The sequence below is a fragment of the Myiozetetes cayanensis genome, unplaced genomic scaffold (genome assembly GCF_022539395.1).
Source record: "Myiozetetes cayanensis isolate MyiCay16 unplaced genomic scaffold, myiCay2020 scf10, whole genome shotgun sequence".
In the NCBI taxonomy this organism is placed as follows: domain Eukaryota; kingdom Metazoa; phylum Chordata; class Aves; order Passeriformes; family Tyrannidae; genus Myiozetetes; species Myiozetetes cayanensis.
The window spans coordinates 12,856,527-12,880,146 of record NW_026086605.1 but is presented as its reverse complement, the minus strand read 5'-3'; the positions used below and the strand labels follow the sequence as shown (position 1 = coordinate 12,880,146).

Here is a 23,620-nt window from a genome sequence, read left to right as displayed (position 1 = left end):
CTACAAATATGTGTATATTTTGCGCATGCAAGTTGTTTCCGGTATAAATGCCAACCATATTTTCATAGATTTCCCCCAACTAAATTAAAAAAAAATTACAAAAAATCAATAAGGGAAAATAATAATGGGAAGAATCTCCTCTGTAAGGAACTGATATGCTAAGCCTGGTCACTGTGGCAATGTGGTACCAGTTTTGATGAAACTCAGACCTCCTGTGAGGTCCTGCTGAAAATAATCCAAAACCAAAAATTGTTTAACCCCAGATTCACAAAACAGTTGTTTTGGTGTCCATCTTGTGGCTCATGCCCTTTATCCCCTGTAGAGGAAGGTAAGGAGTTTGGGAAAACCTGGGTAGAAAAGCTCTGTCCAGATCTGGGTGTTGGGGCCTGGCAGGCACAGTTCTGCAAACATGGACCTGCCTGGTGTTTGTCTGTCTTCTACTCTTTCTCTGCCTTTCTGTATCTCTCCTTCTTCATTGTTTTCTCTTTTCCCTCTCTGTCTTGAATGTGATCCAGAAGTGATGTCTGTTCCCTCGGATTTTTAGAAACCAAACCTTTTGCTTTTGTCCTTTTTTGTCCTCATGTCCTTTTGCTTCACCTGTCCCTTTTTCTTATCTGTGCTTTGTCATGTTACTCCCTGTGCTGCTTTGTTTTTTATTAATAATGTACCATAAAATCTGGTTAAAAAAAAAAGGCAGATACAAGTCACACTAGCATAAAGTTGTTCCAGATGGAAACCTTTATCCCAAGCACCAGTGGTGCTGTTCTTATCACACACAGCCATATTTTGTATATACAGGTGGGAAAGAGGACAAATTCATTCAGCCTTCACAGTTCCTTTTTCTCCAGTGGGAATTTCAGCATCAAGTCCTGTGTGCAGGTAGAGTTTTGGCTCCTGGCAGCAGTTACTGCAGCCTGCTGTGTCTTTCTAGTTGGCACAGAGGAGAACCTAGCAGGGCTCTGAGTGCTTCCCCCTAAGCCCGTCCTTGGTGTTGCCATAGGGATCTGCACTAATCCCATGGTGCAGAAACAGTGGAAAAATTGTCAAGTTGTCAGAACCTGTATTTTTTTGTTCCCTTTTGTAAAATTGAAAGAAAGACAACATCAGAGGGATTATAAGTCGGAAATACAAAGCAGCGCAATTCTACCATGCATCTTAGGTTTAGGAAAGGCTGAATGCAGAGATGTGGAACAGGCTGTGTCATTTGGACAAGGAGATACTATATTCCTAGTAATTCAGTGGCAGAGGTAGGATTAAATTTAAGGGATCTTTTTTTTCAAGAAATAAGAATATATATAAAAGTCTTAAGAATTTGAAAAGCTCCCAAGGATACTGTTGATTTGCTCATAGAGACTTTGTATCTTATGATTATATGAAAATGATCTTTCAGCTTGAGAATGGGGGTCATGAGGTGAGTAGCATGGTTAACATCAAGTCTCAGTTTTGGCTGGCTGAATGTGTTTTAACTGCAATGGGTTCCAAAAATTCACTGGTCTCGAAGACAGTTCTTGGATCACTGTGTACTGTGTGTGCACCCAGGGAAAAGCCCTTATGCAGGAGGGCTTGGGATCTGTCTTGGGATGTATTTCTGCCCTTCTGTCTTCTGTGTCACAGTGTGGGTGGAAGCCACAGATGCAGAATGTGGTGTCCTGAAAGCACATTTGCTTTACATAGGCTGTGTCCAATCACACTTGCAAGGGACAGCTGTGAGGTCTTCAAATGAAACCTTGCAGTGCCTGAAGCAATGTCTGCAGTTTACTCCTTTCTGGACACAGATTTTTCTCTGGGGCATGGACTGGTTGGCATGTACCACATGGAGCTTGCTGTCTTTCATTGAGGTTTTGGCCCTTCATGCCCTGGGAGGTACTAGAGGAAATGTGGAAGTAATCATCACATGGACTGCGCTCTGGCCCACTGAGGACTCTGTCACTGTTACTGAAAATGTCTGCTCTAGCTTAGGGAACAACTGCATATGTAGATACCAGGTGGAATAGATGGGGGTAAAGGCTTACCTGGGACTGACTGTGGATGAAAGCTCCGGTATGGAGCAATGATTATAAATCATTAAGGAGAAAAAAAATCTTGTAAGCGTTCTCTGACTATCAAGAGCTTCTGTAAGGGAGCCTTGGGAAGTTACTTCTCTCTGGTGGTTTCTGCTCATCAGCTGAAGCACTGTGTTCTCAGGACGTGTCTGTTGCAGCATAAACAAGTCCAGGTTTGTTTAGGGCATACTCAGTGATGCTGGCTACCAGCTCTGGACTGGAAATGTCCTTTCAGGGTGATTTGGTTGTTTAGCCACATGTCTAGTTACGAGTGGATTAAGCCTTTGCAGTTTATTTGTGCTGCATCACGTTTTTTTATGTCCCTTTGAAACTGGTGACTTTAAACTGGTGACTTTTTCTCCTTGATTTAAGAAATCTCTCGCTCTTGCCTGTTTCTTAGCTGAGAACAAGTCTCCGCCTCGGCCCTGTGGCTTGAATCACTCAGACTCTTTAAACCGAGGTGATCGCATCGACGCAGTGACACCGACGTTAGGGAGCAGCAACAACCAGCTGAACGCATCCTTCCTCCAAGTGTATGTCCCGGATTACTCAGTGAAAGCACTCACAGACATTCAGTTTGTCAAGGTAGGAAAAAAGCCAGAAAGAACCTGCTGGAAAGTCGGGCTTGGCTGGTAGGATGGAGAGCCTGGGGAAGGGAATTCCCTCTAAATTGCTCTGTGAGTAAACAGCATTATGAAAGCAGCCATTTAAAAATCACTTTAAACGACTTTTTTCCAGTATCTGCTGTCCAGTGATTTGTCTTCACTATTCTTCTCATTTGGGCTTGTAAGTAGATTGGTCATGTAATTTTCTGGATTTCAGGTCCTTCAAGGAAAGATTATAGAAAATAACCTCTCTGCTTTTAGTTGGACATATCCTTGTGAAGCTTTTGGAGCCATCCGAAATGGAGACCCTTCATTATCAGACAGTGTCCTTTTCTAAAGGATGAGACACTTACCACTGGTTGCAGTTTTTATTCACTTCTGGTTTTGGTTTCAGTTTGGGGTTCTTGATCTTACTTTCCGACTTGCCATCCTTCTTCTGCTTGGAGAAGTCTTGGATATTTCTCTTTATCTTAACTTCACATGTGTTAGGCTCATGTCTCATACTACCAGTGAGTTGCTGCATGATTACAGCTCTGTCCCTCAGCATGGTGCATCCCACGCTGAAATGTGTGCGAGTCCTGTGGGATAGGAAATCTAGCTGAGCTGAGAACCAGCTAATGCTGGCAGCAATTCCAGCCCCTCTGGAAGTCCAGGGAAGCTGACATCCCATAACCAGAAGTTGACTTCGATGCTTTTCTTAAATTAAGTGCATGTTCACAGTCATCAAATGATTTGTGAACTCAACTTCTGTCAGATTTAATTCAATGTTGAGAATGTGGAATAGGGTAGGCATACTACAATGCTAAATTGATTGTTCCATAGCCAAATTTTAAAAGGAGAGTAAAGTCTTACTGTCAGACATTTGAGATACAAGTGGTTCAGTCCTTCAAGGATTAGATCAGTAGATGTTTAGTACTGAGCAAGTGATTCTCACTACAATTTCAATGACTAATCTGCTGTACAGAGCAGCTAACTGCTCATCCTATGCTGGTCAATGTGGAGTACTTCCAAATCTCACTGTGTTCATACTGAGGCTAATGAATGCTAAACTGTCCTGGTATCTCTGCAGTCAGACTTGCACACCTCTTCTTGCATCACTCTGCTTTACACATAGGTCAGAGTACTCAACATTAGTGTTTTCACTGTGCCATGTGGTCATTCATTCAGTTAATGCCTTGTAAAACCAGGGTCGTGATCTGCTCGTGCATGTTGGGATTTTGCTTTTGGATTTGTGACCTGGTCCATCTGACTCTCTCCATTTACAGTCCCTCTCTTGTGTTGCTACTGAAACTTGGGGTTTTCTAAAAGTCTTGTTTCACCTCTTCCACCTTCCTGCCTGCCAAGATAACCTACTGCTGTTGTGGCAACACAGGGCTGCCAGTGCACGTGCATCCCACTGTTTGTCCTGGCTGGGAAGGTTGATCCGAAGGAGTTCACTGGGCTGATTGCTTGTGGCTCCAGGAGGAATTCTCCCCTCCACCACCACATGCAGATGTACAGGGCTGTGGACTTCCTTGCCTCTGGGGCATCATGGGCAATGACACTCTGCACTCTAGGCCAGCTCCTGTCATGACTGTTCTGCTGAGTGCAGCCAGCTCTTGCAGAGACCAGTGGAAGACTTCATAGGCTGCTAATTTGGACTCATCTCTATGGAGACCCCAGTCTTTTCTAGAATTGAATATCCTTATAATACGAGGCTGTAGCTCCTGCTGTGTTTGCTGGCCTAGACGAGCACAGTAATGCCTGTATGCTCTACTTGTACTATAGAGCTGGTTGGGCTCTATAGGGACACTTAGACCCTCACCAGGAGCTCACTGAAGTTGGGAGAAAGACTTTGCTGATCTCTGGTTCTGGTCCTAAAAGTGTGCATGATTGGAGGGAAATGGAGGTCTGATTTAAAAATCTCTGCATAGGAGCATAAATCCCTGCCTTTGAACAGCATGGGGATCGCACAGCACTGTGCTTCCACCCTCCCTGGAATTGTCACCATGCTGTGGTGTTGAGCTGGGATACTCTAGGCTTGCAAAGCGCAGGGATGTTTTATAGAAACAGGTAAAGAGGGGTTGAAGTGTGATCATCTGGAAAGGGAGGGCACTTTATTTTCTCACTGTGTCCCACAGGAGGCACAAAAGCATGACTGACTTTTTTTTGTTGTTCTTGTTCCTTCCCTGTTCTTGGAGCAGATCTCAAGACAGCAGTACCAAAATGCCCTGATGGCATCCCGGATGGACAAAACACCTCAGTCCTCGGACAGTGAAAACACTAAAATCGAACTGACTCTTACGGAGCTGCATGATGGTTTGCCGGACGAGACAGCAAACCTGCTGAACGAGCAGAACTGTGTGACTCACAACAAGCCCAACCACAGTATGCACAGTGAAGGAGCCATCTAGGAGCTGACTCCCCACAACCCACCCATCCCTTCTCCTCAGCAGGACCAGCCCTCGCTCCTTCCTGCCTCCTCCCCGAGTGTGAACACCATTAGTATGTGCTTGCAACACTGTGCTGCATCCAGTGTTCTGAGACCAAAGACTTTTGCGTCCGTTCTGGGAGCAGAAGAGGAAGAAACGGGAAGACAGGAGCAAAGAGAGACTAAAGCCCCAAAAGTAATTTGGGAATGGTGAGCCACCCTTGAGAACGATGAAAATTCTTCTTGCAAAGTAGAATTACGTTTATTTTTTATCTGTATTTTTGATCCTTTTTGGGTTTTTCCTCCTCAAACACATATGGAGAAGTTTAAAAGCTCCTCCAGTTATTTTTTCAAGAGAGGTCATGTTTTTAAAAAGTATTTTGCAGAGTTTTAAATTGTTTCTGTCCTTCACGAACCTGAAATGGGCTCTATCATGGTTTTGTGAATTGGCTCCAATGTCCTTAGGCCTCTTCTCACCCCTCTCTGGTCCTTTTTGTTGCCCTGTTGAAAAAGTTAGTAACTGGTACTTGTATGTTATTTGTGTCTTAAGAATGAGTGAGCTTCAAGGAACCTCTGGTTTCAGCCACCTGGAGGGCCAAGGCATGAGGATTATTCCATTCTTCCAGTTAAGTTTCAGGGAAGGAGTGGTTACTTTGGTATTTGATGACCTTTCAAATTTCAGAAGGTTTCTTTGTAAAACAGGCAAAAGCATTGTTACACTTACAGTTTTGTAACCTCCAAAACCTTTGTCTATGTTGAAGGTGATACTGGGGAAAAGAAATTAAGTAGCAAAACTACAGTCTTGTGAAATGAAAGCTGGGCATAATTTTCCATAGTGAAGTAATTGGGTGATTTTTCACTGATGTTTCTGACAGTTGTGTGGTGAAGTAATGTGTGCACCCTGAAACGACAAGGCTTTAAGCACTCCCATGCCATAGTGCTCTGCACACCATTACCTGGGCCAGAGCAGATGTGCAGCCTTTGCTACATCACAGAGAATGTGCTGAGTTGGAGCAATAGATGAATATCAGAATGTCAGTCCCTGTGCCCCCTTTAATCTAATATTAACGTGAAAGATGCTGCTACAATTAGACCAAAAGTACATGCCCCAGGTGACAGTATACCTCTGCCAGTGCAACAATGGGCTCTGCTGAGGAGTCACAACCATCCTCTCCTCTCCAAGAACTGACAAAGCTTTCTAGACGCGAGTGTATTGCACTTCAGGGATTTGGAGAGGTTCGTTTCCAGGCTGTTTCCAGCCACATTCCTTCCTTTGAGTGGATCTAGTGCATTTCCTTCTCTCTTGTCCCTTTTAACACCCATTTTAGGGATTACCATGGTAGCAGAGCAGAGAGCCTCACACCCAGCTGCCACTGGTGCAGGGCATCCTGCCTTGGGCAGCAGAAACCACTTCCTTAACACCAAAAATCTGGATGCAGACTGGGTGCTAGCAAGAGGCACCCCATGGCAGTTGTATATCACCTGTTCCCCACTCCCACAGATGGAGTCCTAAGTCGTCAAATAAAAAACAAAGAAAGTTATCCCCCCAATTCTCTCCCCTTCCAGTGCTGTCTCAAACAAAATGTGAACATTGTCCTCCGTATCTGGGTTAATAAATTGGGCATTGCAGTTTCCCTGTTTCAAGACCCTGCCATGGCCCCTGCCTATGTAGCATTTCCCTTCCTTTCTTTACACCTGAATAATCTCTTTGGACATAACCCAAAGAAGCCCCCAGCCCCAAATGCAACTGCCAGAGCTCTCTGTGCCTGCACACCTGCCCTGTCTCTCTTGCTCACGGGCAGGGGAAGGCACTTGCTGCAAGTTCCCGCGGTCCTTCTGTGTGGCTGGAAAGGTGCAATATTCTGTTGCAGGATCTCCCCACAGGAAATTGGAGTGCCTGGTATCAGAGCCAATTGGGTCTGCCTGTGTCCCTCCTCCTCTCTCTTTCAGCTTCAGAAAGCAGCCCTAATTTTTGCTGTCCTTCCCGATGGCAAGGGTTCACTTCTTCCTTGGAGCCACCCATGAGGATGAAGTCCCCACTAAGGAGCACAGAAATTGCATGGTACCAAACTTGTGCACCCAGTGAGGAGGAAAACAGGCCCCCCAAAACCTTGCTCTCACATTTAGCTTTTTATTAACTTTTTTTGAGTCCTATCTGAAAGTGTTTCCTTAGCCTCCATCCTTGCTCTGATGTGCACCAGCCCGCCACCGCTGAGAGCACACGGCTCAGCATCAGCATGGGCTGACCTGAGTCCTGTGGTTCCCAGAGAGCTGCCAATATTGCACCTTTCTCACAGAGCAAAATGTCGAGATGTTACAGCGTCTGTCCTTGGTGAGGGACTCACCTTGCCAGTTTTTATCTAGTGTTGTGAATGTAAAAGTTTGTCAGAAGTGTTTGACTCAGTGGTGAACTTGAGATGCAGTATCCGTTTTGTCAAACCTGCCAGAGGAGGGAAGGCTCAAGTCAAGGCAGCTCTCTCCGGGATGAGGTTGCTCCCTGGATCTGACTTCTGCTTCTTATGGCAGGTTATGGATTTGTTTCAGTGTCTGTTTCCCTTTTTAAAAAAAGAAAGAAAAAAAAAAAAAAAGGAAAAAAAAAAGATAAAAAAGGAAAAAAAAGCGCCAGTTTTTCCAACCAAAGCCATGTGATCCCAAAGCAAATACCTCCTGCTTCTGCCCATGCTGCACTGTTCCAAAATTTGCAGGCAATTTTTTGCATGTCTGTTTTTCATCATTTGTACAGATCCAGTAATGGAAAGTGAAATAATTTCACTTAATTTCCATAAAAATAGTTGATCATAGATGTTTCATATGGAAAATATGTACCTGACCCAGAGGGGTTAGGAGCTGCTACTGCTAATTAGCTTGAAGAATAAAGCATGGTCCTCTCCTTGGAGGGGAAGAAATCCAGTCTCCCTGTTCTCAGGGTATTTACAGTTTTACTGTTTAACAAATGCAAGGGGTTCCCGACCCTCTTGGTGGGCACCATCACAAGCAGAGGAGCCCAGTGCCCTGCTCAGGATCCCTTCTGAGCCTCTGGACAGCGTTTGCCAATGCCAGGGCTTGGCTCTCCTGACCGCACCGGAGATGCCACGGCATCTGAGTCTGTGCCCTTGCAGGGGGTGTCCTGCCCGAGCAGATCCACTTTCTCTGCCTCGCTGGCTGCCTGCCTGCATCTGGGGGGGCTCAGATGCCGGACGCTGTGCCACAGTGCCATAAGGGACACGTGGCCAGTCGGTCGTCACCGCAGCGCAGGGCACCAGCTGGTGGCTTTGGGAATCGTTGGACTTGACCTCAGACCTTGGCCAGGCTTTGACTTGTAGAAAGGATACTGCATCTTCCCGTGTCAACTCCTGCTGCTGCCTTTGTTCCCCTCGTCCATCTGCCTCTGGGTGCAGGCAGCAGGGCGGACAATGGCCTGTCAGTCAGGGGAGACTGGGAGGGCATCTAGCCATGGTTTCTACTGTCAATACAATTTTGCACAAGAGTTCTTTGAAGTGAGGTTTTCAACACTAATATCTTAAATGCACAACTGTGAATTATAACTTTTACACTCCTGTTGGTTGAATTTCCTTTAAACGAAATGAACCTGAATCTGTTGTAACTATGATTTTTTTTTTAATTCTGTGTATTGCCAAATCTTTGTAAAGAGTGAAGGAATGTTCTTGCTTTCCAGTGAGAATTTTTCTCCGAATGAGACTGACTCTGGTGATGTGGAGATCATATGAAGCACACTAGTTCTGAGAGGAGAGGGGCTCAGGGTGGGCTTAGCAAACCAGCCTCGGCTGCTCTGTGGACCGCAAGCTCAGACCCTCCAGAGTTTACAAAGCGCTTGTTGTTTATTCCCAGCTTGCCCATTTCCTGAAATCCCTGTGCAGTTGAAGGTTGCTTCTCTGGAGGAGCTCTGGATGGGTTATCCCACAGTGGGACGAGGGATGCTGGCAGGGTGTCCGGGCTGGCTGGTGGGCAGGGGCCCTGAGGCTGGCATGGCAGGACAAGGTGCTTCCCCCATCCAGATGCACCAGCAGAGCAAATTCCACAGGGTAGGTCCTTCTCCTGCTCTCCGCTTCTGCTCCCAACCTGTAGTTGTGTGTTATTCCCTCTCATGCAGTTTTTGCCCCCACAAGCTCCTGTTCTGGTCTGGGCAGGAATGGGATGATGCTGAGACCTGATGAGCAGGGCAGCTGGAGCTGGCTGCTCAAGGGGTGCAGTTCTCAGGCCCCATTGGAAGAGAGGTCAGCCATTCATTCACATTGTGCTCACTGGTCTGTTCTTGCCCTCTTCTCCTGGACTTACTCCCCTTTTCCTCACTGCAGAGGGCTTTCTTGTCCTTTTTTTTTTTCTTCTTCTTTTCTTTAAGTGCCTTTTTGCATGGGTGGAGCTGGCAAGAGTAGGAGTCTCAGGATATGGCCCTTTGCACTCACCTCAGACCAGGAGAAAGCTCAGGGGGAGCAGGGCCAGTTGCCCTGATGGCCCATGGATGTCACCCATTGCTGCTTCTCAGCCTTCAGGGCCCAGCTCAGATGAGGATGAGATTTGGCACTGGTGGTGTCAGGCTCTGGCTCAAATCAGCTCAAAGAAAACCAAAGAGGTAGCTTTGTGTGAGGGGCTGCTTGGGCAGTGGTGGTGCTTCCTGTGATCTCTGCAGAGCTCAGCCAAGGGGTGTGGGGGTGAGGATGGCAAAGAGCAGCCCTGTCTCCTCACAAGCATCCTGTGTAAGTATCCTACACGATGGAGAACACAGCTGCGTTCTCCAGGACCCCTTGGAACATGCATCTTCCTTGTGCAGAATTACACTCTCTATAGAAATCATTCCCACGTGAAAGATGTACCATATTTTATACGATATCTAATACACACGACTGTGGTTTTAAAACTAGTACCTGTGTACCAGTTGTCAAGTTATCCAGTCTCTAAATTACCAGTAGAAAACTGGGGCTGGGGGTGGGAAAGGATGCTGTAGAGTACCTCTTGTCATGATGCTAACTTGAGGCTTCATCCCAAAGGGGACTGACTGCCCAGCATTGAGGGGTGCCCACACTGACACTGTGTGGAGCTGGCACAAGGCAGGAAACCAGCATGTGGAGAACGGCTCAGTGTGGTGCTGCCTTGGGAATGCTGCCCACCCCACTGCCTGGCCCTGCACTGCGGTTCTACATGGACCAAAACAAGTACCTGGCCCTTGGATAATGAGGATTGGTTTGGCCCAAGGGTGAAATTATGAGCTTAACTAACATGATCGGGCACCTTCATGGCACAGAGGGGAGAGCAGCCTTCATTCTGACTTGGCCAGTGGAGAGGACAGGCTCTGCCCCACAGGCTGGGCTGGGAAGCTGCCCTCATCCCTGTGCTGCTGTTATACCTGGTCCATCAGTTGCAGGTCTCTTGTTGGTATGCTCTCTGTGGTGATATTGGCCTCACTTCCATGTGAGGATGTTGGACATCTGTGGGTTCCTGCAGAGCCCCCTGCTCTGTGTCTTGCCTTTGTCCTTGTGCCAGGCTTCACACTGGGTTGTGTTGCTCTGTGTTTAGTCTCCATGGCTGCATCCTTGAGGCTGTGTCCAGGCGAGGGGATGCTGTTGTGGGTCTAAGGCGGTACAGTTGAGCTTTTCCATCTGGTTGTGTGTATTTGCAGTTCCATTAGAAGCTGAACCTGGGAAGGCAAAGGTGTTCCCTAGGAGAAAGCCTGGGATGCCAGGTTATCCCAGTGCCCTTCCCTGAGCTGCAGGGATGGGGAGGGGTTGCTGGCCTGTGGCACGGTACAGTTGGGAGATGGAGTTTTTTCACAGGTTGGTAGCACTGAATTCAGTCAAAGTGACATTTTCTTCTTCTTGTCCTGAGATCAGGCTCTGTAGCAGTTTTTCACCTTGGAAATACGGTACTCAAAGCTGCTGATCTTCTGTCTCCAGCTGACAAACAGCATTCTCCTCTCAGGTTTTGCCTTTGGGCCCTGTTTTCCTCTGAGCAGGGCTGATCACTGGGATCCTGCAGAGGATGGTGCCCTGGCTGCTCTTGCCCCTCCAGTGCAGATTTCTGGCTAAGGAAGTGCTTGGTGTTTAATCCCCCCCAGCAGAAGATGTTTAGAGGCTTTACAGAAGTGGCCTGTCATAGAGCCCGGCTGGAGGTTTGTCAGCTGTCATGAGCCTGAAACGTGGACAGGCTGCAGGTGGCTCTGATGCTCCAGAGGTGGATTTCATGTCTCTGTTGTCTTTTCCTCTGGGAAGCAGCGTGGTAGTCAGTTGGTTGCAGGGTTTGTTGGGGAGAAAGCACTTGCCCCAGCATTTGGTGCTTGGCGAAGCAGTCTGGCATCCCATCTCAACTGTTTGCTGATCACATAGCTTTATAATAGGAGGCGGTGCTTTATCCTCTGGGCATCACTGTTGTTCCAAATCCTTCCAAATCCAAGTGAGAAATTAGTAGGTGTCGGATGCCTGGATCATAGGCCTTTAGTTGGAAGTGCCAATACTGAATGCATGTCTTCTGGATTCGCCCAAAGATCGTTCTGGGAGGGTGAGGGGCTCCGGGTGAGCTCCTCTGTTCTCAGAAGTGACAGACTGGCTGGGCCTAGATCAGCTCTAGTGTCATCCCTGCTTTAAAGTCTCAAGTCCCAGCAGGCTGGGCTGGGCTGTTTTGGCCGGCAGGTTTTTACCCAGGGTACGTGCTCTGTCCTTCTGCATTGTGCTGGTTTGGATTCATCAGTGTGGCTTCTGCGATGGCTGCACTTGCATCGGCCTTGGCCGTTCCTCTGCTCTTCTCGCTGAGGTTTAGTTGAGTGTTCAGGAAGGCGAGGAGGAGGTCCAGCAGTCGGGAACGGGCAATGCTGCAGCCAGCCTGTCTTCATTTCTCACACTAAGGGTAGGAGATGCTGCTCAAGGGACTCTGCCTTCCTTGGAGACCCCATGGAATTTGGAGAGTGGACACCCACCAGGACCCCAGCAGCAGTGCTCTGGTCCCATTTGATCCGTGTTCTCCTGAGTACAAGGGTGGCTTTACGTGCGGTTCAGGGTCAGGCCCTGCTGAGGGACCTCAGAGTTCTTGGCATATTTTTTTTCGAGCAGAGCCATACCTGAATCACTGGGCGGGCGCCCAGATGCCAAACGTGTAATCTGAAACTCCAAATACTTGAGAAGCATTCCTGGGAGCCATGACTGGCTGGTGCTTGGCAGCCGGAGGGCTCCCACCAAACTTTTCTCCTGCAGTCGGGTCCTTCCTGACTGCCCCGAGCCCTGTCCCGGCCGCTGCAGGCCTTGGTCCCTCTGTTCAGGAGCGTGGTGGCTCTCCCTCCACAGAGCATTTTTGTGGCTGTCTAATCCCGCTCAGCCACTCCAGCCGGCTCTTCCCTGTGTCTTACTTGCCATCGTACGTGGTCTTTGCGAATTGTATCATATTGTACATGACTTCGGGTTTCCAGGATTGTAGTATTCTGACTACAGTATTTCCATGTGTGTACATAAACCTGAATAAGCACAACTGAAATCCTGAATGAAGTGTATACGTTTCATATACTGATTGTCATACGAATTAATTTTATAATTATTCCAATTTTGTTGTAGATTTCCAATCTTTCCTATTTATTTTGTACCAGATTTATTTGTATATTTTGTGATTTTGTTTAAAAGCATTTTGTTTATTTCTATTCTTTTTAGATAAATGATGATTTTTTTTTTTTCTGTTGAACATTCCAGTTTATGCATTTTTCCCTCCTCCATGCTCCCCCTCATTTCCAAGGAATGGATTTTGGCATGCGGGTGGTGGGGCTGATGGTGATCCCGGACCCAGATCTGCTGCTGGCTCATCAACAGTCTTTACTCTCCACTTCAGCTGCCAAGAGCCACAGAGAGGCTGGATCCTGGTCTCTTAGAGCCAGGTGTTGCTCTTCGCTTTGCTGGGTCTGGGCTCATGAGTCCTCAAGCCAGGGAGGGATGTGCTGGGGGTGTTGCTGATCAGGGGCTGGCTGGGAAGCTGGTGGCAATGGCAAGAAGCTGAATTCCTCTTTCTGAAGTTCCCTCAAGGGTGAGGGTCTTTTTCTTCCAGTAATAAAAACCCCTTATTCACAACCTGCTCTCCACAGATGATGTTTGTTTGTCTGTAAGCGTAGCTGCTGTCGCGTGTCCATAGCGCCTGTTCCTGCCAGGCAGTGTGTGACCGGGGCTCGCCACTGAGGGACGTGGCTGGTGACGATGGCGACTCCGTGGGACGGCAGCTGCTGGTGGAGTGAGTCAGTCCATCCCCCTGCACTGGGTGTTGCAGCCTGCTCCCCTTATGCTGTGACTTTGGCAGCAGAGCTGTGTGGAGTCTGCACTGAGAGACTTCTGAGCAGGAGAGTGAGCCCATGCTGAGTTCCTTGTGCAGCGTCACTTCCCGCTCCCACTGGTGGACAAACAGCCCACCCTTTCCTGTGTGCCAGATACGGCTTCTGCCATCCCTTGTCCTGCTGAGTGAGGAGGTGGTGTAAAGGAAGAGGGGCTGGGAGCAGGTCTGGTGACTGACCTTGTCAGAAGTACTGGCTGGCAGTGCCCAGCACACAAAGTCTTCAGGGCTGTGGCTGAGGGCAGTGAGCCTCAGCTCCTGTCCCTGGTCTAGTTTGCTCCGTGCAGCCCCTGTGAGCCCCGTCGGGCTCTGCGGAGCAGTGAGGGTGGGTGTGTGAAAGGGGAAAGGGAGAGATCAGAAATCAGGTCAGTGAGAGCTCAGAGCAGGGGGTGAGGCCTGTTCCCCCAGCGTGCTCACCTCGCTTCCTTTAGGCTTTTGCTGCAGGAGAGATCACCACTGGTGGGTAAAAGCATGCCTGTTGCTTGGGGTGGGAGCGAGTGGCGGGAGCTTTTCTGGGGCTCTGCCAGGCCACCAGCTTCTGGGAAGTGGCAGCTGGTGCAGACAAGCCTCCTGCCACAGGTGTGGGCTGGGAACCTGGGCTGTGGCTGTGTGCCAGGTGCCAGCTGGGGCAAGAGGCTTCACCGTGCCTCTTGGTCAGTGGGTTCTTACCACAGCACCGTGGTGGAGCCCCAGGGCAGCACAGACAGGATGGCACAAGGCTGGGCACTGAGCTGCTGCCTGGGTGTCCATCAGGCTCTGCCCAATGTTTTCCCACCATGAAGTGAGGGTCAAATACTTTCCATTGCTCCAGCCCTGGAGACTCTTCTCCCCATCTCAGTCAGAAATAGCCCTGGGCTGGGAGTGAGCTATTTGTGGTGACTGGTTTGGAAGGAGGAATGCATGGAACCCCCCAAAGCTCCCTTCCTGCAGCCACACACCCTCCCTGGCTGCTGAGCTAAAGCTTAAAAAATTCAAGTGGCTATACTTGGAGAAACAACATATAAACATAGCAGAGCCCAGCTATGTTCCCCAGCCCTTTGGTGAAAGAGCTCGGGAACAGAGAGCTCCCTCAGATCCTTCCTGCAGCCAGCCTTACTGTGGGTGCCTGTTAGCTGCTCTCTCCAGATCCCAAAATCAAAAGTGTCAGGGACCCAGTGCTGGGCTTGGGGTTTTCAACAATCCCAGAGTCAGTTGATTGTTGGCCACCAGCTGCTGCCATTTAGTGTTGCTTTTCTGTTTGGCACTTTGGGCCCTGGTACTGAGTATCTTTGTGTGGTGGTGCAGATGGAGAACCTCCTCAGGTGTGGTTGAGTTGACACAAGGAGCTTGTTTATAGGCAAGGGTTGAGCACAGCAGTGCCCAGAGTTATCCCAGCCAGGCTGGCCAGTGCTGTAGCCATGGCAGCACTGGCCTTCCTTGGATATTTCTGTCTGTTTAACCAGGTTTGCAGCCCCTGGTGGAGCGTGAGCCATGCTGTGTCCCCGTGCCACCCTGCACACACATCGTGTTTGTGGGGCAGTGATCCTTTGTGATGCCTGTGGGGAACAGTCCTCGAAGGGCACAGAGTTGGAGGTAGTGGCAGGGTGGGGATGTTGCCCTTGCTGCCATGGAAAATCTCACTCTCTGTAGTCAAGCCAGAATGTTCCCCTGCCCTCCCCATGCCTCCCCAGCTGATGCAGATGGTGATAACAAAAGCCTGGTACCCCACCAGTGCTTCCTGGGGCTATCTGGACCAGGCATGCCCTTACAGCCAGATCCACAGCCACTGCTTGTGTTTCACACAACCAGTTCCCAGAGATGCTTTCCATCTTCCCCAGTCACTCCTCCTGCTGGGATCCCCAGAGACTAGCCCCATCTTTCCTCACCAACTCCAGCACAGCCCTTATCATCTCAGTAACACGCCACAGGCATTTCTTAGAAACATCATCATTTATTGACTTGAACAACTGCCACTACAGCAGCAGTTTCCTGCTCAGATGTTGGTGGTGTGTTTTTTCTTTTTTTAAATTTTCTCCTAAGGTACTTTAAAATGAAAAAAGGAACTAAAATGAGTTTATGGTACTGAAACAACAGTCGAATTCGTTACAAGAGGGCCCTTGTTGTAATCCCTTTGCAGCGAATGGCAGAGGCTGGAGTAAAGGAGGCTGCACCCATGACGCAGAGGAAAACCACAGGGCACTGCTGCCCAGTTGTGTGCTGGCCCCGTGCCTTCCCTGGGCTGCTTTTCGGGCTCAGGTACAAGGACTGCCTGCCCATCGCTGGGGACGTGCCCAGTCCCCGCACAGAAGCCTCAGCCGTCACCCTCCTCGGCCAGGGACACAGCCCTGCCCACAGCAACCTGTCACGAGGCTCTGCTTGCTCCGCAGCGACCAAGCCAAGGGCAGCTGCCAGTCAGACTGGAGTCACAGCTCTCACTGTGGGGCCGGCCCTGTGGCGTGTGCTGTTTCCTAGTGTAGGGCAGGCCCGCGGTGCCTGCAGCACCCTGGCACAACAGGCTCTTTCACGCCAAATGGTGGCTGGGTTTGTCTTTGGGATGCTTCACTTAAAGCTGAGAGGACAGAAAGGTCAGGAGGCAGAAGGAACACAAAGTGAGTAACATAATGCTAAAGCAGCAGCCTCAAGCTCCTGGGTTAATATTTTCTGCTGAAACTAGAGGAGTTGGGAACACAGTGTGCGGCTCAGCTCTTTGAGAAATGCACTGGAAATCATGTGTCACATGCTGATGGTGAACGAGAGCTTGGAAACACTGGGAGAGAGTGACAAGCGTCTGTCTACAAGCTGAAATGTGTACAGTGGTGGATACACTAGAACTGGAATCCCACTGCCATCCGTGATGGCCAGAGGAGTCAAACCACTTACAACAGAGAAACTCACGCCAAGCAGAAGGTAAAACTGAATGCTGGAAGGCACAGCAACACCCTGTCTAACATGGGGAGAGGGGAGTATGTAACCCTATAGCAGAGGGTTAAGGGCAGCAACCCAGTGGGCAGCAGGATTTGGATCATTTTGTCTCCTGCATAGCCCAGCACATCCCTTCTTTCTCCACAGAGAATGCAACAAATGGCAAAAACCGTTCACAGGACACTGTTCAAATGAAAATCAAATGAAACACATCATGGGAATGGGAGAAACATGCAGCATCCCTAAACATAATGGGAGTAGCATGACAGCACGGGCTGGCAGTCCAATCTGAATGCACCACCCAGGCAGAATCAATCAGCTTTTTGAACCGTCTGCAAAACTGAAAACAAGGGTCTCCTCCTAATTAGTGTTAATTTGTTAAAAGTTTCCAAATACTTTCAAAATGTGCCTTTGCAAGAATCACACCCCCAACCCATCACCTCAAGGGCCCCAACAACAGAAACCATTCCCAATCACTGCTAGAGTCATGGTTTATCTTTACTTTGCCTTTTCCTTCTTACTCCTCTTCCTCTTCCTCCTCTTCTTCCTCCTCTTCCTCATCGTCATCTTCATCGTGGCAATGTGTGATTTCCTGAGGTGCCTGGGGGAAGAGGTTGGGTGGTTTGATCTCACTGATGGAACGGGTCAGTTGGTGCCGCTTGTAGTCAGAATCTTTAAAATCCACCGAGGTGCGATTGCGTGTGGCCATCGGCGACTCCTTCTCGTTGATGTCGACGTGGGTGTGCTCTACTGTGGACTCGTGTGGCATCTGCACATGTAACAGAGAGAGGAGATGGCAATGGGTGTCCCAGTCCTAGGGCCACTCCCTGAGACACATGGAGAGCAAACCCCAGAATGTGATGGTGCATCAAATGCCACCCAGCTCTCCAAGGTGCTGTTGTGTCTTGTGGAAGCGTTAACAAAGAAAAGCACGGGCACCTTTGGGAGCCCTGCCCACCTCCCTGGGATCTGCAACTCACCAAGACGTGGGCGGCTCTGAAGAGGTAGCTGAAGGGGTAGTAGAGGAGGTTGATGAAGGAGGCTGCATAGAGGTCAGCGTAGCGCATCACCTGGCTGGCAAACAGGGTCTGCCGAGAGCCGCTGCGGAAGAGGCTCCCCATCATCCCATAGCACATATCCATGTCGTGGGTCACTTTCTACAAGGAAAGGGGCAGGTTAGATCCTGGGACAAGCAGGCTGTAACCTTGGAGCCACGCTGGAACACACTGAGGGCTGGGGGCTACATGAGACCTGCAAGGATCTCCAGCAAGGCTTTCTGTGCTCGTATCCAGCAGCATCAGAGCACGGCCAAGCCCCAGTTCACAGAAAGGAAGAAGGTGGCAGTGGGCTCAGGGCCAGCACTCACCCCAGGCTGGCACCCTAGGGCTGGCTGAACCAGAGGCTACAGCCCCTCCAAGCCTGTGTGTGCCAGCGCCACGTGCTGCAGCAGCGTGCACTGTCAGTCAGTGCTGCTGTGGGCAGGAGGAAAGGGACCCCATTCCAGACCAGGCTGCCTTTCAGAAGTGCCAGTGACACCAGTAAGTTAAGACAGAGTGGCTTTGCCAAGCCTGCTGTGCCCACCCAAAGGCAGAGCAAAGCAGTTCAGGGCTGAGCAGTGGGGTTGGGTTGTCAAGCCCTTTGGGATCCAGAAGGATGAGAAGGGGTTTTGATGATTGGTACCTTAATGCGTCTCTGGATGGAGCTGATGTCAGGGCGTTCATTGCTGCTACTGTCCAGATGCCTAGTTACAGGCGAGAAGGTAAATACATGGTGTGAAAAGTCTTTCAGAACCAGATGCTGTGGGATGGGGCTTGGGGGAGGGAGGCTGGTCTGGAGGGGAAGGTTGGTCTTGTGGGCAGAGCCCAGGCCTGAGTCAAGGCTCTGGCAGCAGTGCCACTAACGCAACCCCACAGTTTTGTCAGTGCCGCTCTTCAGCTGAGAGAGGCAGCAGGAAAGTTGTCACTGTTTGAACACTCACTTGTATAGCTCGGCCAAGAAAATGTCCAGACTCTGCAGCTCTTCGAAAAGGGCTGGAAAATCCAGAAAAGAAAGGGGGAAAGGGTAAGTTAGAACTGGTGAAATGAAAAGGGCTGAAAGCAAAGCCACCACCCTGCCCGCTCCCCTCACATGGTGGTGGAGGGACACTGGAGCAGGGAGCACGGCTTCTCATGGCCACTGGGCAGGGAGAGGGGTCAGTCACGCTCTGTGCCACTGGCAGAATTTTGGTCTTGGTTTCTGGTCGGCCCTTTTAATTTTGAGGCTGAACCTTTGCAGCTCTCACCAAGACCTTCCAACCAGCCATGGGGCAACCTGCATAACCCCCAGCCCTATTTAGCACACCAAAGGGCAAACCTGGGAGAACAGCGGTAGCGCTGGTGGGTGGGAAACACGCGGCACTTTGGCAGCAGAGCAGCAGAGGGAGTGGGAGGAACGAGGAGGAAGCGGCTGGTGAGCAGGGACTCCCTGCAGATGGGAGAGCAGTCATGGCTCAGGAATTACAGGGAGAATAACCCAGGTGTCTTGTCAGATACTTTTACCAGAGAAGCCATGGCTCCATATGGGCAGAGGGGGAGGACTTTTTGGGGCCAGGTTAGGGATGAGGAACAATTCAATCCCACCCAGCTGCAGGTTCTTCTGTGGCCAAGGCAGTGCTGGGCTGATCACACGGGAAGGGCCTGTGACCCTGAGACCAGCCCATGGAGAGCTGCCCCAGCTCCTGCCACCAGCACCCAGACCCAGGGAAAAGGGACAAAATGAGAAGTTGGCAAACCAGGATGATCTCCCCCCTGACACTCCTAAGCCCTGGTGCTCTCAGGGGTGCAGCACCAGGCAAGCAAGAGCAAAGCCTGGCCTGGGGCTTGCCCGGCTGCTGACCGCTTTTGTCTGTCCAGACGTGCAGCTCCTGCGCCAGCTCAGGGATCACCAGGAAGGTCCGCCAGCCCTGGCGCTTCTTGGATTTGAGGATGTCTCCAAAGATATGGTCTCCAATGTACAAGATATCCTTCCCTTTGGCCCCCAGCAGGTCACAGACTGTGTCTGAAGAGCCTGAGAGAAGAATAGCATGGCTCAGAACAAGGAGCCAAAAGAAAATGTGTGGCTCATTTTAGAGGGCCAGGGTTAGGGACAGAGCAGGTGCATTTTCCACATCAGAGGCACTCCACAGAACAAGAAGGGTTCTTGCCTCACCTCCTGAGTACACGATGCCATGCTGCAGTGGGCCAGTGTAGGTGCCAATCTTCAGCTTCCCGGTCACCTGAGGAAGGAGACGTTGTGTTAGTACCGAACAGCTGATGGTCTGGATCTTTTCTGTCCTATTGATATTTTACTCTTTGTCTGTCATCTCACTGCCAAGCAGCCCAGAGGTGGCTTTCCACATTCTTCTCCTATTGTCACATGCAGTACATTAGGGAAGCCAACAAAGCCTTGAGCTCTACTGTGCCCCAGGTAAGGAGGTTGCTCAGGAATCACTAAGAGGAGACTTCCAGCCCACGATCCCTAGCACAGGTCCTGTCTAAACACTGTGTGTTGTCACTGAGAGATGCCACACAGGAGGTTCAGGAGCCCTGCCAGCCATGGAGGTGCCCTCCACTGAGCGCTCACCGTGTCCACCTGCCGCAAGACGGTGCCCTCCCCAAAGAAGAGGGGTTTTCGTGCGTCCACCAGGATCAGGTCAAAGTAGGACTGCCATGGCCGATGGGCACTCCCAGGCTGCAAAGGCAAAAACAAACCCTAGAATCAGGCACAACACAAGCAACCACAGGGAGTTTAACAGGAGAGTCCGTTGCAATCTCTTAGTGCATGCCTCTTGTGGTACAATTCTGGGTTGCCAATACTATTTCCTAAGCTATTTCCCTTCTGCCACAAGCCCACGAGGACAGCACTGAATATCCACGTACCAGCACAGCTGCTGTGTAAAGAGGTGCTGTAAATTATAATAATTTGCCACTGTTCCCGAAGGTGACATCCTGCAGAGATCCAGACACATGCAACTCCACAGCTTCAGTCTTACAAGGCCATGCTGGTACTTTTTCAGGAGCAGGAAAATGCCTGGACTCTGTTCCACAGAGCATGGCTTTGAATCACAGCCCTGCCCCGAAGGACACTGGGCCTTCATAACTCCACGTTTCTGCACTTTCTGAGACCAAGACCACAGCAAAAAGCTTTTTTAGCTATCAGCTGTGGTGAGTTTCTATGCCCTCAAAATGTCTCCCTTGGCCACCTTCTACTTTTAGAGCACAGTGTGAAAAGACATCTTTTCAGCCTCTTACTGGGAGACTGAAAGAGCAGTATAAATTTATGTCATAAGCCTGTCTCCAAAAGTTGCAGTGCTGAGTTTTGACATCAGAAAAACATAAAAAAAGCATGACTAAAACTTTTGGAGTTACCCTAGTCAAGGCACAATCAGGCATGAACACTTCTGCTTTTTCTAGAATTATTTCCTTTCCATCAAGGCTTTTTTTAACAACACCTAAAATACTGCGCATTATTTCTAAGAAACCTGGCTGCAAAATGCCACAGTTAAAACTGTTTTATCACTAAAATAATGTTATCACTAACACAGATTATCATTTGAGACCAGATGATGCCTCTTTTCTCTTCGTTATATTGTATTTGCTTTGATCCCATTCAAATAGGACACGAAACAGCAAGTGTACTTTAACCAGATTAAAGCAACTAATCCCATGCAGTCGATGAAGCAGGATTAAAATGCTTTCCAGCTACACAGATAATTAGGCACATCAGTTGCTATTGCAACTGCAGTCTAGAATTCGCATACCTTTGGTCCATGTGGGAAGTCAAACAAATAAGTCATAATTTTCTGAAAGAGAGAAAGAATTTAAATATGTGCTTTTAAACGTGTGTTTGTGTAGTTTATAAAACCATACTTTGCTGATTTTGTCTTTTCAGATTACAGAACTTTTTTTTTCAGAATTTACACAAAAGTCAGCATAAGATTTGGAGACAAAATGAATGGAATAGGACAGTGACAGGAATTAAACCACTAATTTTTATAATCAAGTAGCACAGCTGCCTCAGAAAACTGCACACTGCATCAGGTGTATCTTGAAATGCTTTAAAACAGCATATAAATCTTCAGATTAGCAGTGTTGCAACACCCTGACATTCACCTGGAGTTGGAAGAAACCATGTTGATTTCTCAGCTTAGCAGACAGCCCTTTCTGGCTCTTAGACCTCTCCAGGACCATGGCTTTGGTGACCTGTTTGTACTCAGACTATCTCACTTGAAAGGGAACTTCTGCATTTTAAAGGATGCTGAAATCCAAAACAAGGATCCCTTTCCTTTTCTGCCTTTTAATTGCTGAAGATCTGAATGAGGCACAGAGGGATTTAAGCCAGGCCCATATGAGGTTGGTACCAGAACCAGAACTACAAAAGATGACTCATGACAATCTGCATCCACCACCAAACCATCCTACATGTAGATCAGAAAACACATGATTCTCCCCTAGAAGATGTCCCACCAAAACCCACACAACAAATGAATGGCTGGCTTTTGCTTATCCCATGATAAACCAACACAGCAGTTCAAGCAGCACTTACGTCTGTGTATTTATAGTCGCTGTTTGTGACGAGAAACACCTTCCCCACTTCATTCATGCGGCTGAGCAGTAGTGGCAGCTTTCCCTGAAAGCCAAGGGACATACAAGTCACAAAACTTACAGACATTCATCATGGCAAAAACACTCCCAACTGTGATCCCACCAGACAAAGACCAAAGCAAACCAAACCATCAAGCAAGCAAACTCACGTGTTCTGCACAGGCCAGAGCCAGGAATGCTGCTGGTCCATCCACGTAACCCCTCCAGAGCACAGCCCAGGGGAGGAAGGCGAGGGGGAAGGGCTCAGCAGGGCTGCGGTGCCTTTGCCAGCCACAGTGCCAGGCACCCTGTGCTGCTCCCACCGATCTGCTCCAGCTCCAAGTCCGTTCCCGACATGGGCCCAGAGACAGGTGAAATCTGAGCTCACACGAGCCACAGGTTGGAACGCATTATAATTCCAACCTCAGATTAGGGAGAATTTATTCCTGGGGCTATTTTTATTGAATCAGAAATCTCAGTCCATTGCCAGAATAGCTGATTACCTCACAGAACAGTTTCATAAGAATTTTGTAGGCAGGTAACTAGAAACAAAGTAAACTGCTTTAAAGTGATACTGTACCACAGAGCTCATCTAGACTAAAGAATAATTATAATGTAAGTGGTCCAGAGGGGCCTTGCACACTGCAGAGGGGCAAAAGTAAGGAAACTGCTGCAGCTTGCTCAGTTAGATGTGCTGAACACACATTACGTGGCTATCGAGAGACTGGGCATGGGTGAGTCTTTCAGGATCTTTTTTAGTCCCTCATGGTAAAGTGTGTGTAGTGTTTTGGTTGGGTGGCTAAAGAATACTTCTGTCTAGAGAGATGCTCAGCTATTGCTTTTTAAAAAGAGGTCTGCTTGGGCAGAGAAATGTGGGCAGGGAACACAGTTGCTTTCACCACCAAAAGAAATAACATGAGCCTCCCCAGCATATTCCACCTGTGTCCCATGATAACATTTCCTCTGGCTTTTATATTTTACGTAGAAAACGTGCACATCAATATGAAACCACGTGGATCACTGGCTCAGGATAAAGGCTGCACCCAAACTTTCCACTTTGTCTTTGGTTATTACAATAGAAATCACAGTGTTATCTGTCTTGTGATTTAGTAAAGCAAATCAGCATGTTTATTTCTTGCCTGCTTAGTCAGTACAGAATGTCACATAGCACAAGTAAAGTAACTTCACACTTACATCTTTCACCACGTACTTCTCCAGATTCTCAAGGGTCTTTTCCTTCAGCGATCCCTGAAATAGAAACAACAGCACCCAGTGAGGTAATGGAAACTTAGGATGTAAGAGACATCAAAGTAATGCCAACTTTCACACTTTAAAATGCTGTGAAAGTACAAACCAGGGCGAATCTGAACCAGTGACTCTAGAGATGAGAGGCTTTGAGTAGCAGGGACCATCACAAACTCTGTGATCCATCGATTCCCTCACCATGGTAAATAATCCACTTCAACAGCATTTTAACCCTTTCAGAAGGGAATACAATAGAAACAAACAAAAAATAGATTTGCCATACCAAACAAGACAGTTAATGACCTGTCTCCAACACTGACCATAATGCTTTAGTCAAAGGCCAACTCCAACATGTATCATACAACACTGCATAAGGAAAGAAAAATAGATTCCTGACTTCTGCATGGCTAAAAGGACCACCACTAGTACAACTGTGAGCTTTATCTTGTGATGGTTCTCTATCCCACCCAACAGACACCTTAAATGAGGGAGAATAAGAAAATTAGG

At 48.7% G+C, this 23,620-nt stretch overlaps 2 protein-coding genes across 5 annotated transcripts in view; one reads left to right on the top strand and one right to left on the bottom strand.

The window, feature by feature from the left end:
• CNNM2 (cyclin and CBS domain divalent metal cation transport mediator 2) overlaps nucleotides 1-13,114 on the top strand; it is a 119,572-nt gene extending 106,458 nt beyond the window's left edge. For 2 of the 3 annotated variants that reach the window (XM_050334891.1, XM_050334884.1), the window contains 2 exons: nucleotides 2,443-2,627; nucleotides 4,831-13,114. In XM_050334891.1, the coding sequence (XP_050190848.1) occupies nucleotides 2,443-2,627; nucleotides 4,831-5,040 (395 nt within the window). In that variant the 3' untranslated portion in view covers nucleotides 5,041-13,114. Of the gene's footprint in view, nucleotides 1-2,442; nucleotides 2,720-4,830 lie in introns of all 3 variants that reach the window. The other variant, XM_050334902.1, reaches the window with a different exon arrangement.
• A 2,163-nt stretch (nucleotides 13,115-15,277) lies between these two features.
• Nucleotides 15,278-23,620, bottom strand: part of NT5C2 (5'-nucleotidase, cytosolic II) — a 60,023-nt gene continuing 51,680 nt past the window's right edge. For both annotated transcript variants that reach the window (XM_050335196.1, XM_050335205.1), the window contains exons 9-18: nucleotides 23,063-23,116; nucleotides 21,831-21,914; nucleotides 21,046-21,087; nucleotides 19,869-19,976; nucleotides 19,455-19,521; nucleotides 19,143-19,313; nucleotides 18,247-18,298; nucleotides 17,949-18,009; nucleotides 17,249-17,425; nucleotides 15,278-17,037 (exon numbers count right to left, since the gene is read on the bottom strand). In XM_050335196.1, coding sequence (XP_050191153.1) covers nucleotides 16,786-17,037; nucleotides 17,249-17,425; nucleotides 17,949-18,009; nucleotides 18,247-18,298; nucleotides 19,143-19,313; nucleotides 19,455-19,521; nucleotides 19,869-19,976; nucleotides 21,046-21,087; nucleotides 21,831-21,914; nucleotides 23,063-23,116 — 1,068 coding nt within the window. In that variant the 3' untranslated portion in view covers nucleotides 15,278-16,785. The remainder of the gene's footprint in view (nucleotides 17,038-17,248; nucleotides 17,426-17,948; nucleotides 18,010-18,246; nucleotides 18,299-19,142; nucleotides 19,314-19,454; nucleotides 19,522-19,868; nucleotides 19,977-21,045; nucleotides 21,088-21,830; nucleotides 21,915-23,062; nucleotides 23,117-23,620) is intronic.